The 15,860-nt window shown below is 37.4% G+C and overlaps 1 protein-coding gene across 1 annotated transcript in view; it reads left to right on the top strand.

The window, feature by feature from the left end:
• Window positions 1-15,860, top strand: part of LOC103259569 (CUB and sushi domain-containing protein 1) — a 238,044-nt gene that overhangs the window by 153,015 nt on the left and 69,169 nt on the right. The window contains exon 16 of the mRNA XM_008057227.2: window positions 1,624-1,797. Coding sequence (XP_008055418.1) covers window positions 1,624-1,797 — 174 coding nt within the window. The remainder of the gene's footprint in view (window positions 1-1,623; window positions 1,798-15,860) is intronic.

Genomic DNA, 15,860 nt, shown 5'->3' with positions numbered 1-15,860 from the left:
AGCAAACATGTTAGCATATTGCTAAATGCATAAGACACAAAACCATAATAGTTTAACAATCCCCAAAACAATACATCATAAAGGCTTACTCAACAACAATATTTGATGTGCTCTTGACTTGGACTTCCAAATTCCTGGTAGGAAAACCCCCTATAGGACACACCTTGCCTAGCTATGTCGGTCTGTTCATTTGAAATAGAACCTGGGTTGTCATTATCTTGAAGTAGAATCATCTTAATTAAAAAGACTGGTCTCAGTGGTATATGCATAAGGTTTTTCTTCATTTGAGTTATCTTTAAAGATTTTTGTACTTTGGATTCACTTCGCTAGATGGGTCCTGATTTATTCACTGTTAGCTATCCCTGATTGAGCCTGATTACATGCAAGTCATGGTCTCTCTTCCAATCCTGTGAAGAGGCTTATTTGGAAGGTGCTGTTACCAACCCATGACAGGGTTCACAGACTTGAGAAAATTTGTCCAGACTCACCCAGTTAGAAATTGGCAGAATCACGCTTGACCCTGGATATCCTGCAGCCAGAATCTGCATTCTTCTCACTATATTTTGTTGTCTCTGATCAGTTTACCACAAATAAGGACTCAGGAATATTTACAACTTGCCAACTTTGTCCTAAGAACCTTATACATCTGCACTCACCTAGTGCTCCTAACACTCCTCTTTAAGTATTGTTTTTAACACTTCCATTCTTATCTGTAGACAACACATTTAAAGCCTCTAATGAGAAGTTGATCTTGATTACATTGTAGTTTCTTTCTAACCCTGAAATGCCAAATTTTCTGTCCTCAGGTGTTTACGGATTTGAACTGCAGAGATTTATGGGGTGTAATAAGTGTATATAATGAGGGCGATCATTAATTTATCACTCAAACTAGAGTACTTTATTGGGTGAAAGCAGACATGATCAATTATTGTGATTGGGCAACAGGTAGAAAACTTGTGGCATAGGTTCGCTCTAGCTGCAGTTATTAAACCTGTAGTTTGTATACATTTAAAAAAATTTTTCTCCAAAAGTTTTGCATGTCCTATAGTCAGCATCTTAATAAAGCTCATGATCTCAACAAACGATACAGGTTACTAACTACAAGAACAGATAAACTCTGCACTGCTATTGCAGTGCACAGTCCTAGATTTTAAGACCACATTATTTTGTCCCAGCTGATTGGCTTTGCTAAAGACAATTCACATTCCTTAGTTCCTGAAAAACTCAAGGAAACATCCACTATTACATAATTCTTGGTTGAGATTGATATTTATGGAAAGATAGGAAGATAGCCAATGCATTAGATAGATATGCTTATAGTGAATATGTTTGCATACTGTGTATTTTTTTCAAGAAAGGTTTATCTACCCTTGAGGATGAAAACAAAATAGCATTAATGGATAAGTGAAGGGATTCAGGATATTTTGGAATTCACTCCAAGCTTTTAAGGTCTCATTTCAAGGACAGAATAGAAGAAAATTAAGCTTCCTGGATGATTGGTCTGTTTAGCCTTCCTAACCATGTTCTTAATGAAAATTAAGACTAAAGATAATTGTTGTTTTTTAACACAGAAGTAGTCTGCAGACCTAAAATAACATTCACTTTATTTATTTTTTCTTTTAGTAATCTCATGTGGAAGCCTGTCTTTTCCCCCAAATGGGAACAAGATTGGAACGTTAACAGTGTATGGAGCCACAGCTATATTCACGTGCAACACAGGTTACACACTCGTGGGATCACATGTCAGAGAGTGCTTGGCAAATGGACTCTGGAGTGGTACTGAGACTCGATGTCTGGGTAAATGAATCTATGTTCTGGCACTTATTTAACTCAAATAAGCCTTATAAATAGATTATGGTTAGGTAACATATTCCATTTCTTGTCATAAATGTTCTAAATCCTACCTGGGGTTTTAATGCTGCACTTCCCAATATGACTTCTTCTTTGAGTATCTAAAGGGATTTATTTTTAATCTGAACAATAACTTACGGTCATATTTTGCCTTAAGTGACAGAAATACTATTTTACAGAGTGCTAAAAATATAACGACACTCCAATGCCATCATAATTTTATGACACACAACAATGAATTTCAAAATATTATACATTTTATCTTTCTAAAAATTTAAAAATTATGTCAACAAATTGAACTGATATTAATCTAAATCAGTGTAAGCAAAATGAATTATTTAAAATGGAATATGTCTGCAAGAATTTGGTCTTCCTTTTCTGAAAGATTAAAATATTTTGTGTAATAATTTTTTAAAATGGGTTGAAAATGACATTGAAAATGTTTTGAATGAACATATGAAAAATCTTGAATAAGCAGATTAAAGTACAGCAATTACTAAAGGGTGCCCCTAGTAGGTCTACCAGACATTTGTAAGCTGACTTAACTGCCTTTAGTTCTTTTGAAACATCTTTGTGATCTTCAATACTTTTGTCATCACTGAAAACAATAGAAGCGGGAAGGTTTAAGCTTCTGAATCTCCATCAGCTAGGATCACTTCAAGAAATAAGCCAGGACCAGTAAACTTTACATAGTAAAATCCGTTCTTTTTTTCATTTGAGAGAACGCCAAGAAAGAAGATAAAGGTAAAGTAGTACCTCCAGAGAAAACCAACCACAAAAAGAAAGTTCTCACATTTAACAATGAAATGATACCTACTCGCTTCAAATTACTACTGTTGCTTGTATATTCTCTCTCCTTTTAGATAAAAGGAGAGATCATGTAGTCAATGCTATTTAGTATATTTAATATAATATATATCACATTTTATATATTCATGTGTAATACCTCATCCAGAGAGTCACAAGTGCTTCTGAGATTTTCTATGCATTCCTAAATGGTTTATGAAATTGGTCATTGAGTAGTACTTTCTTTTAGGCAGCTTAGGTGTGGACTATGTCCTCTCAGTCAACTTCAGTGGAATTTGGCACCAGAGAAGGTACTAGGTAATCCAGTATGCTTACATCTCTCATAATAACTGTAAGAGTGAAAATTAACAACGTACAATTGATTTCTAATTTACTGCTTCCAAACACAACTCTAACCTTATCTCATTGGTAATTACCAATACAGAATGCAGGGAAAGGTATTGCTGTAGTTGGGAGAGTTTAAGTGGTGCATTCAGTTTATATAACTGTTAAGTCATGGGTCACCATGGGTCTTATTGATCCCCAGTAAGCCCTTACCTATCTTGTGTTATTCTTCTATTAGAAGGCTAGGATTTGAAGTAGAAAGGATGAAATGCCAGTTGAATAGTTGACTATCTGGAGATACCCCTAAGCCTGGCCTCAGTGGTATGCAATATAACTGAGATGCTTGGAAGATGATTTGCTCAGAAATGAGTCCACTCGCTCAGAAGAAAATTAAACTCAAAATAAGAAGGAAGAAAAATATCCAGATTATAATGCATAAAACATTAGTGTTGTAGAAATTGGATACAGTATATAAGGAAATATAAAATTGGAGGAGGCACAGAATATTTAAAGGAAAAAAAATGAGGTTAGAGAGGATTCAAAATGACACATAGCCACATCTTTGTATAAGCAAATGGGTAGATCATAGGTAATACATCTAGCACACAGATTTTAAATGTTAGTAAATGTAGTCTCACAGCTACCACTGAGACCTGAAGGGTTTAGATTTAAAACATATGGAACATAGTCATGAAGGAAATCCCTTACCAACTAAATCGACTGCTGATGGGTGGCAGTGTGTATGTCCCAGCAAGAGCATATGTCCACAAGAATCCATGAGGTTGCATATGAGGTGCTGAGGAGAATAGAGAGGAGAAATACACAGGGGGAAAAGAGATAACATTGTTGCCAGAGGAGATTATATGATGGTTAGATAAATGAAAGGAACAGAGGGCTCCCATCCTAAATCTGCACAGACATTTAATATAGTAGACACTGGATACATCATTTAAACATCAACTAGATGCCTTATTTGGAGACAATGATTATAATCAATGTTATTTATTGATTACTTTGAAGTGTACATTGCATTTTTTAGTTTTGTCTTATTGAATTTTCATTAGAACATAAGGTAAGTGCATGTTACTACAATGTATAGATAAGAAAAAGGTTAGAGAAGTGAAGAATTTGCCAAACATTGTAAAAATCAATAAATGTCAAAACAACGTTTAAACTTAAGCTATTTGATTGCAACACAGACTTCCTGAAATTAGGGTATATAGCTAATACATCTGGGTGAATTTTATCCTTTTTTTTTTGTTAGCAATTTTATCTCTCAGAAGGAAGGTGCAAGAGACAGTTGTGCTGTCATGCTAATTCTGACCAATAAGGAGGAATGTGTTGGTTCAGTATAAGTAAAATCAGTTCCAGCATCTATATTACTCCCCCACCCAAGCCAGATGCCCCAAACAGAGACTTTGTGCCTTAATTTTACCTGGGTAATATCACCCTGGGCTTTTTCCAGAATGTTTGCATTTTCTTGCTTATCATTTTGCTAATACGTGTGTGTGTGTGTGTGTGTGTGTGTGTGTGTGTGTGTTTCCATTTCTTAACTTCTCATTTTAATTAACCCTTTGTTATGACCCTCTTGAAAATCACTCTTTTTACCAAGTTGAATGTCCTTGGGTAATCTTCAGGCTTATCTGGACCATATGGAGTAAACTGAATTATCATTGTGGGAAAAAGACTAAAAATAACAACAGGGGCAGTCGATGAGGAGATATATATATAAATTCTGAAAAGTTGGTGAGGAAATATATATATAAATTCTGAAAAGAATTCATATAATATAATGGCTTCAACTGTAAGAGAGATGGCCCCTCAACAAAATAAAAAACTAGGATGGTTAAAAACAAATCACCTGAGCGAGGAAGAAATGGGGAAATGACCCAGACCAAACAGGGACATTTACACCAGATGTCCTACAAGAAATTCAACGTGCAAAAAAAGGAACTGTCCCAGAACATGCTCAAGAGAACAAACTACAGTTTTAAGGAACAGTGTCTTGAGGGACAAACCCATCATGAACTGGGAAGTCAGGTGTTCAGGACCATAAAAATGCTACATATATTTTTTTTTGGAATAAGGACTGAATTCACTCATTGATGCTAGCGTTAAAATAATGGATTACAGAAGCAAAGTAGAAGGAGTAGCTCCCTCTGCAGATCCATCACTTTTTTTTGTTGAGAAGCTTTTTTGCAACACAAAGATTAAAATATTTTTAAATTAAAAAACAGAAAGTTTAAGAAAGATAAGATAAAAGAGAACTTCAGGGTTTCCCACGAAGTTGAGAGTTTCCTGCCCAGAATTCCATCCAAACTAGTTGAGGGAACTCAAAAAGATATTAATGAGTTGCTGTTAGTGTTCTTGGTAGGACATTACTAACAGGAAGTACTCTCGAGTTAGACAAATGGCTAATGTGGTTTTTTACACAATAAGTGAAAAAGCTAGTTGCCAAAGTTTATGGAATAATTTGATGAAATATAGAGCATATACTCAAACATATTTTGTATCAGTAACTTTGGAGATGTATATTCATGAAGAGCTAATATGGTTTCACAAGACAAAATGTGAGCCTGGACCTATTTTCTTGTTTTATTGTTACTATGAGATGGGCATTTAAAAATACTCTTTAGAAATGATGCTTCTGAATCCTAAGCTTTATTTTATGCTTTTGATCAGGGCATAATAATGATATGGTTGAAAGAGTAAAAATAATGTCAAGATGGATTCAGGAACAAATTGTAATGATAGACCAAATGCATAAAAAATAGTGGGAATTAATGTAAAAATTTTCTCAAAGAAAAATATAAAATAAAACTTCAAATGTACATGGTGAGAAGAAAATCCTAAAATCATAGCATACGAGCAAAGAATGTGTATGCTCTGAACAAGAGAAGGCTTGCGTGGGCGAAGTGCTCTGATGCTCATGTTGCCCAAGTTTTATTAGTAATGTCCATCTTGTTCTCTGTTTGCCCAATATCCAGGTATTCAGAATGAAGATTTCAGTTCTGTAAAATGGCTTAAGTGGGCTACTGAGGGATTGGTGTGTATCTGTGGTGAAGGACCTGATAACCATTACTACTGAATAATGTTTAGAAAAATTCTGACATTACATTGGCCGAAAGAAAAATTAGAAAGTGATTTATCTTCAAATATTTAAAATGCCGTCAGATGAAATATGAAATAAGCCAGCTATGAAAAGTTGTTTTCCATATCAGTGCCAGCCTTGATTGATGGGAAGAGTCATCATAAAGACCTGTGCTGAGATTTGCGTGCCTTAATCAGGCATCTGTTGGTGGGGGGGATAAACAAAAATAAGATCAATTGCATACATTTGCCAAAGGCAAAAACTAAGGTTAATGCCGACATCAATGCAACATATTGTCATCCAGTGGTTGAAAACTGTAACCCCTACACATGGAAAAATAAGTAAAGAAATAAACACCAGAAAACAGATTTCGGACTGTCCCCCAATATAAGAACTGTCCCCCAATTTACATATTTTTAACATGACAGAGCCATCCAACAATTCAGTGAAGACTCTATGCTGAAGGCAGCACCCATGTGGCAGTGCTTTAAATAAAGTTCCCTAGTTCTGAGCTGTATTAGCCTAGGTCCACTAAGTTTCCCGTCGTAATGAAAGACCCCTTGACAAAAGCATTTTTCCAAATTGTGGGGGGGGGGCATCTTGTTGTTTAGTTATTGATTTATTCACTTATTTTTTTTTGAGTGGATTCTCTTTCTGTTGCCCAGGCTAGAGGGTAGTGACATGATTACTGCTCACTATAACCTCCATCTTCTGGGCTCGGGCAATTCTCCCACCTCAGCCTCACGAGTAGCTGGGACTACAGGTGTACACCACCACATTCAGTTAATTTTTTAATTTTTTTGTAGAGACAAGGTCTCACAATGTCGCCCAGGCTGGTCTTGAATATTTGGCCCCATGTGAACTCTTGCCTTGGCCTCCCAAAGCACTGGGATTACAAGTGTAAGTCATTGTGCCTGGCCTGTTTTGCTTATTTTTAAGGCTACTAGAAAAAATTCTGTTTCCAGAGATTGTGCTTCTATTTCACATGGAACACAAACTATATATCTGGTACCCTAGGTATTTCCAGTGATTTCAACAGGAGCGAATATGCCAGGATCCTTGTTGATCGTTGTAGCTGAAATGGCTAAGCACATAAATGGACAACAATTTTACAGACTGAGTCTTGTGAATGACAATTGTAGGAGAGCTGTGTTTAAGGAAAGGAAGGAAAATTCTCTGTGCCTAATATTCAAAAACTTAATCTATACTGTATTGGAGGGTTTTAGTTCAAACTCTAGCAGAATCTTTGAGAGAGGATGGAGTGTGTCTGTAAATGTCATTATAGCTAAGTTTCAGGCAAAATAACGCATACATATGTATGTCAGAGGACATTCTTGTAAATTGTAGCCCTTCCTAATCAATGCTGTCATTTCTGCTTTATGACTGGGGCCTCTTGGGTTCTGTAATTTACCAAGACCTTGTTTTAATTTATCTTTTGTATCATGGGATGCTACATTTCTCCCCAGACTGGAGAATTAAGCACTGGGGATACTGACCCCACATCTACTCTTTCAGGCACCTTCTAATCTATCAGGGGAGCTTTATGATCTGTATCTCCCTTCATTTTTTTTTCTGATTATTTTCCTTGTGGTAGTTTGCTTGAACCAATAGAGAGCATGCTAGAAAAGGTTATACATTTGTGATACAGGCCCCCCATTGTAGAAACCTACATTCATCTTCTGATAACATTTATATATTTTAGACTTTTCAACACATGATTACCCATCACCTTCCCCACTTTGTTACCTCTTTAATCTGTAGCATTCAAGATATTTGTGATGGATTGAGACAATTCCCACATGAAGAACATTATCTTTTGTATTAGATTGTTTTGTTACTATTGAAAATAAGTTTGCATTTGCTGCACCCTAATGGTTATGAGGAGATAAATTATTTTGTAAATATAATGTCATAGTGACATTAATATGGCTAACATATCTAGATGAAATGATTCAAAATAATATTTTTAGATCATAGTTGTTCATCGTTCTTAGAGAATAAAATTGAAATGTATTATTCAATACTTTGTATTTTTTGAGAGATCCCCATAAAATGTTTAAAGAAACCACTGATTATGATCATGTTTACAATACAGCAGAAAGAAAGGGATTAATTCCCCTCTTTTTGACCTTTTCTATACAATCTTAACTGTAAAACATGTGCTGTGTATTAGTCAATGAAACACCTGATGCCAGTCCTCATATTTCGCAAGTTCATTGCCAGTGGCTAGGGGATAAATGTAGCGAGGTCTTCAGCCACGGCTGTTTCTATCGTATTTCTGGATATTATCTAATGATATTCTTTTAGTTCCTTGATAATTATCAGGTAGTATGCAAAGGTTAGTTACACATGGTCTTTTCTTTTTCAGAATTTATAGTTTAAGGAATGAATAAGGTAGATACCAAGTAGCTCTAGTAAAAATTTGAGAATAATGGCAAAAGAGAAGTACAAACAAAGTACTTCTGAAATCCAGGTGAGGGTCAGGAGATCGAGAGAGTGACAGAAGAGGTGGTATGGGGAATCCACTCAAACTGTAGGGGAAGTTTCAACAAGCGGAATGGGAATAAAGTTATTCCGGAAACAAGGAGCTACAGACACATGGTGACGGCATAGACACAGAATAATGCAGAGGTGGTCCTGGTGCAACAGGGTGTCTAATTTCCCCAGCAAAGCACGTGCTGGGGTAGAACTCTGCAGCCATGTGCTGATGTGACAGACAGGGCAATGTGGTCTAGCCGGAGAGACTGAGTGACCTGACACTACATTTGCCTACTCTAGGTCAGGCCCTGAGCTAAGTCCTGTTGTATGGAACATGATACTGCACTTGAATAGGGCAGATAAGTAGATGAGAAACATCATAATGCCATCTGCTAAATTCAAAACAAAATGACACAATAAAAAAACTAGAAGGCTGAGTACTTTAAATAGGTAGTAATAAAGATTGGTTCTCCTACTGTAGGGAAAACCTAAGACAAGGTAGATATATGTGTCTCATAAACATGCAATAATTCCTTTAGGGTTTATGGAAGAGTGTACATATAGGGTAGATTCGGGCTCAGTTTTGAGGGACGGACAGACATTTTTCAGGCAGGTAAGATCAGAAAGGAAACTTCAGGCCAATGGGGCAGTATATGAATAAAGACAGAGGTTTAAAAATTTATATGTTTGGAAACTTCAGGAAAAAAAGGACAACAGAAAGATTTCTGAAAGCCACAGAGACAATCCAAATTACAGTACTGGCTTGAATTTTTCTTTGTATCAAATATAGCTTAAAATAATCATTGACTAAGATGGGTTAAGTAAAGATTTGATAAAATGTATTTGTAGCAGGGGAGTGGGGCCCTCGTTTGATGTTGTTCTGAACAGCACAGAGCTTGTGTAGCTCATCAAGCCCCTATCTTCTTATCCTCAGATGGATTCCATACACTTCTGTGATGCCACATGTTTTTGTGACATGGACCAAGTCACTCAGTATTGCTCCTAGAAATTATACTTGAGAAAAAAAAAGTCTGATCTGTCAGTGCTCAGATGTACTTCTTTAATATGTACAGATCTTGTCTTAAATATGTTCATTTATGTTTAATGCTAACCATAGGTTTTGTTTTCTGCATGTAAGTAGATCTAACCCAGCTGGCATTTTATGACCATTTATTAATACCAAGAAAAGTTTGTAAATTGGCTTTGGAATTTGCTGCACAAATAATGCTGACTTTAGCCCAAAGACTTTGCTATTGCACAGAATAGATGGAATAAAGCATACTGCATTTCTAATTCTCTTGCAGGTACAGAATATTTGTAATGCTTTGTATTTTATTTTCTGCAATAAGGACCAATAGCCACAAAGCAAATGCTGAGGTTGAATATTTGGTTTATAGATTTTCTAAAAATGAATTCAGTTCTAATCCACAGACCAATATTTAGTATTTGTAATGATACAAACTGGCACATTGAAAAGGTGACCTTCAAGTAAGCAACTCTATGGGTAGACATTTGTGTGTGTGTGTGTGTGTGTGTGTGTGTGTGTGTGTGTGTGTGTGATTACACATGCGCGTGCACATGAGCTCTTGTGAAAGAAGAGAGATCCAACTGTATGTTTCCTATTGAAGGGATTGATTCCACATCAAAGGATGCAGGGTTCTAGGTCTAGGTCTGTCCTGAAACATGAGAGACATTATGTTCAACATTTCCACTGGTATAGCACAGTGTGTTTCTATGGAATAAGTGAAAAAATGAAGCTTTACTAAATCTCCAAATCATAGAACCCATTTCTAAAATCAGAAAGGTCTATGTACTTGCAGCCTCCAACCTGCTTTGCATGCATGTGACATGTTCGCTTTCTTCCTTTGTTGTGATTTTAAGATAAATGCACTAACTAACATACAAGGTCTCTCTTGTGTCAGTCACCAGAAAGTCACTCCTAAAAATCACTGTGGTGGTGTTAGGTTGCCAGCTGCATGACTCAATACAACATCAAAAATCAGTGGTACAAAACAGGACAGAAAACTAAACTAGACTATGCCAACATTTTGTCTGTCAATACCATTTCGTCTTTGAAACATGGCTTCCTAGAACCACATTCCAAAAAGAATAAGCAGAATCCCTGCCAGGGTGCACTAGTGGGGCTGAAGACACCAGATTCATTTAATAACCAACTTTCAGAATATTCACTTTAGTAGAAACAAATCAACAAAACAACCTGTTGTTCTCCCAGAAAGGTTTTACAAGTTGTAGTAAACATCTGTGCAGTGGGATTTAGATGGAAATCTAGAAACAAAGACTGTGAGAGGCTGCCAAGGCTGTGAGAGGCTGCCGTGCTGGGATTCCTGCTGTCTTGGGTTAAACTCTGTAAACTGCAGGAAGCTTTGCCTTCCCCGGTCTAAGTGCTGGTCACGCTGTGCAGGTGTTAATGGAGTGAGAGGCTTCCTCTGTGTCCACCCCCAACAGAACGGACTGAACTGAGCTTATACAGTGGCCATTTTCTGCCCTCCTAAGTTCTCTGCAGTTTGCGGGAAAACCCTGAGCAATCAGGAAATGTGGCATTTCCTCCCTCTGGCACCTTCCTTCTCAGAATTTTGTTTGGCATACCAGCTAACTTGACTTCTTTGCCATGAAAGTCGACTCAGCATTTCATCTGTCTTGCTACCAGTCTCTGTGCTTGGATGACATTTGTTTGGCAGCTATTATACCTTCTAACCCAATTTTAGGGAAGGATTGTTAAAAGAAATCCTATTTTTCTACTTAAAAACATTCTAAACAAAATGTAATAGTAGTTTATAATTACAGACAGTAACACAGCTTCCATTTTATATTGAAGAGAGTAAACTTAAAAGCCAGTGATGATCAAAGTTTCTGGCACAACCAAGTCACTTTGCAAACCAGTTAGTGTGACCAGATTCCTGGGACTCACCCATTCTACTTCTGTATGTATGCCACACAAGTGTTCTGAAATGTCACAGTCTTTCTGTCCCTTGGTTCAGTAAGTCTTAAAAAGTCATCTTGTATGATATTTGTTAGGTCAAGAAAATGAGCAGACAGGAAAAGAGAGATGGGAGACAGGCAGTTCAACAAGCATCACAGGTTTATTTCAAGGAGGAGACCCTTCGGAAGAAACTCCAGAAAACTGAAGCCCACTGCCACTGATAGGCTAAGGCTGTCATAGGGCTTGGCGGGGGGTTGGAGTGGGGGATTTCTGCAGTTGGCATTGCTAGGGGCTAACTAAGGCTTGTGGTTAAATAAGTTGATAGGAAGGCTTGTGGGTAGGCTAGGTGCTAGCCTAGACGGGTTGGTAATTTTCCATCCTCGGACATTTAGCAAAGTGGTGGGGGTATCTAAGATGGTGTTATCCGGACTAACAATATTTTTGTGGTAGAGTGTATAAAATAAAGTCATCTGAGCAGACCATTGCTTTCTTGATTCTGCTGCTGATTCGCTGCAAAACAATTTTAAACAGTAGGTGAATTCCCTATTCTATAGCAATACCTGTAATCAACATGGAGAACATGAAAAATTAAAGTGTAATATTCTAGAAGCATGGTAATAATAAAATTGCTAACTTATGCTTGAACTAAAAAAAAAATAAGCAATTCCTTTAAGATATATCTAAATCTCTCTATGTTGGATTAAAAATCATATGAGGTTATCATTTTGTAGCATTCTCTCCTATATCTTTAGCCATTTGATTATCATCAATCAGGTTCATATTACTAGCAGACTGGTACATTCTTGAGTAGGACTGATAAAAGAGTAAAATGAACTACATGCTTTCACTCTAAAGTATTCTTTCTACACTTTAATAGGACAATTTCTGATGGAGATTTCTCAAGCTACTCAGGTTTTATCATTTCCTAGGTGTGACTATTGTTGCCATTCAATTGCCTGTGGAAAGCATTTAGTAACTTTTGTTTAAGCTGAAGTCAAATGTCAATGAAAAATAAATTAAAAAATTCATGAAACCAAGACAAAAAAAAACAAAAAAAACCTTTGGGATCTAGCATCATGGTGTAAGGTCTAACAAATATTATTACATTGGTTTACTTTAATTGATATGTGATTTTGAAGTGTGCAGGACTGCCCTCATCCCATTTTCTTTTCTTTTTTTTATTTTGCTGTTAATGTAGTTTAATGTAGTTATCTTTTTTTGCTACTGTCCACACTTGGTGGATTTGCAACAAATGGATACCTCTTCTAAGTAATGGAAGAGTCATAAAGTGGAACCTGATATGTACAATGTAGTAAGCTGTAAAATGTTAATAGCCATCCTCCTAGTAAATGTATAATTTGGTTATATCACACTATTTTAACAAAGACTTCATTTCATTTTAACTAATTATTATTATTATTATGAGCCATGTCTCACTCTGTCATCCAGGCTGGAATACTGTGGCACATTCACTGCTAACCACAGCCTTAACCTTAGGTGATCCTCCTGCCTCAGCTTCCTGAATAAGTGGGACTACAGGTGCACGCCACCACGTCCAGTTAATCTATTTAATTTTTTGTAGAAATGAGGACTTGCTATGTTGCCCAAACCAGTCTCGAACTCCTGGTCTCAAAGTAGCCCTCTTACTTCAGTTCTCCCACAGTGCTGGGATTATAGCGCGAGTCCCCACACCCAGCCAACAAAGACTTTAAAAAATAAATACGATTTCTAGTTTCTGTGACAAGAATGTCTACCACATTCACGTGGGTCACACATGCTCATACTTCAGCTTTTAAAGGTTGGTCCCTCTCTGTGGCAGTTTCTGGTCCTCAGCATGGCCATGTGCCCCTACACTCAGCCCTTCCCACTGTCTCCACACACCTCTAGGGCTCTGCATAGGACATCTGCTCATTCGTTTCTCTATCTCTCTCTCTGTGACTGTGACTTATTATTCATTTAATCCACAGCCCCAAGAACATTGCCAGCCCATAGCAAATCATAGTTAAATTATTGTCAGATAAATGAGAGTAGTATAGGAGAGCATGTATGTGTAGTGATGTAAAGGACATTGCTGTCAAGTGGTGGAGTTCCTTTATTTCTATTCATTTTGGCAAGTATTTAATGAATGACTAATATGTCCTAGGCACTGGAAAAAAGCATGAATATAGTTAAATATCAATTTGATGGTAGATGAGACGATTTCCAGGTATTACGTTCATGGCTCAAAACTAGGACATTAAGGATATTAAAAGAAAAAGAAATAACTCATATTCAAAGGATAAAGAATGATATTATCATGGAATAATAGAATCTTAAATTTAAAGCAGAGCTCAAAATTCATTTAGTTCAACTTCCACTTAATGCAGTTATTTTTTTTTTTTTTCCTTTTATGACATTGTGACATATTAGTATTGAGATTTGGGTTAAATAGTATGAGTATAAGTGAAATTGTGGGGCCATTCTATATTTATCAATAGTCTGTAATTGGTCTAATACTGAATTTTTTTTTTTTTGAGTTGGAGTCTCACTCTGTCGCCCAGACTGGAGTACAGTGGCCGCTCCCAGCCACTGCAGCCTTGACCCACTGGGCTCCGGCGGTCCTTCCGCCTCAGCCTTCCGAGTAGCCAGAATTATAGGCATGCACTACCACACCCGGCTGATTTTTTGATTTATTGTAGAGATGAGGTCTCGCCAAGTCACCCAGGCGGATCTCGAACTCGCGGGCTCAGGCAATCCACTCACCTCAGCCTCCCAAAGCGCAGGCTGAGCCACCGATCCCGGCTAGACTGAAGATGCCCATCTTACCTAAGGCAATCTACAAATTCAATGCAATACCCATTAAATTACCAACAACATTCTTCTCAGACCTAGAAAAAACAACACAGGAATTCATATGGAAACACAAACATCCAAGAATAGCCAGAACAATCCTCAGCAAAAAAAATAAAGCAGGTGGTATCACAATACCAGATTTCAAACTTTACTATAAAGCTACAATCATCAAAACAGCTTGGTATTGGTACAGGAACAGGCATATAGATCAATGGAACAGAATTGACATTCCAGAAGCAAAACCTCAATTTCTCAACCAACTCATCTTCGACAAAGCCCCCACCACCTACCAATGGGGAGAGGAGAACCTATTCAGTAAATGGTGCTGGGAAAATTGGCTGACCACATGCAGAAGATTGAAACAGGACCCCTATCTATCCCCATGCACAAAGGTTAACTCCAAATGGATCAGAGACCTAAATGTAAAACCTCAAACCATAAGAACCTTAGAAAAGGAAGGAAATACTCTCATGGAAATCGGAACTGGCATCCAATTCCTGTACAAAACCCGAAACCCACAGGACTTAAGAGAGAAGATAGACAAATGGGACCTTATTAAACTGACAAGCTTCTGCAAAGCCAAAGAAACCATCAAGAGAGCAGGGAGACAGCCTACAGACTGGGAAAAAGTCTTTGCCAACTCTAGGTCTGACAAAGGCTTAACATCCTGGATCTACAAGGAACTGAAGCGTACTGAAAAGAAGAAAACAAACAACCCCATTATAAAATGGGCAAAAGACATGAACAGACACTTCACAAAAGAAGACATTCGAGCAGCCAACAAACACATGAAGAAATGCTCAACCTCACTAATCATCAGGGAGATGCAAATCAAAACCACACTGAGATACCACCTAACTCCAGTCAGAATGGCAATTATCAACAACTCAAAAAATAACAGCTGCTGGAGAGGGTGTGGTGAAAAGGGAACACTTCTACACTGTTGGTGGGAGTGTAAACTAGTGCAACCTCTGTGGAAAGCAGTGTGGCGATTCCTAAAAGCTCTAAAAATTGACCTTCCATATGACCCTGCAATCCCCCTACTGGGAATATACCCTGAAGAACACAACTCACTCTATAAAAAAGATACCTGCACACGTATGTTTATCGCAGCATTGTTCACAATAGCAAGAACCTGGAAACAACCATGCTGCCCATCAAAAGAGGACTGGATTAAAAAAATGTGGTACATATACACGATGGAATACTATGCAGCCATAAAAAAGAACAAAATCATGAATTTCGCTGCAACCTGGATGGAACTAGAGTCTATAATACTGAGTGACCTCTCACAAAAACAAAAATCCGAATATCACATGTTCTCACTCATATAATGGACCTTGAACATCCAATGCAATACTATGAGAAAATGACGGATGGTACTGGGAAACTATGGGGGGGAGGGGGATGGGATTAACAGTAGCAAATATCTGTCGGGGGATGGGAAAACACTTCTTATCTACAGGGTGCCTGAATGAAACGTCATTGTACACCTACCCTTAACTGTACCCCACAAACCATATAAAAACTACTGAT

The sequence above is a fragment of the Carlito syrichta genome, unplaced genomic scaffold, assembly GCF_000164805.1.
Source record: "Carlito syrichta isolate Samal-C Ts95f unplaced genomic scaffold, Tarsius_syrichta-2.0.1 Scaffold302893, whole genome shotgun sequence".
NCBI lineage: Eukaryota > Metazoa > Chordata > Mammalia > Primates > Tarsiidae > Carlito > Carlito syrichta.
Note: the sequence above shows the minus strand (reverse complement) of the source record. Positions and strands in the feature narration are given on the sequence as shown.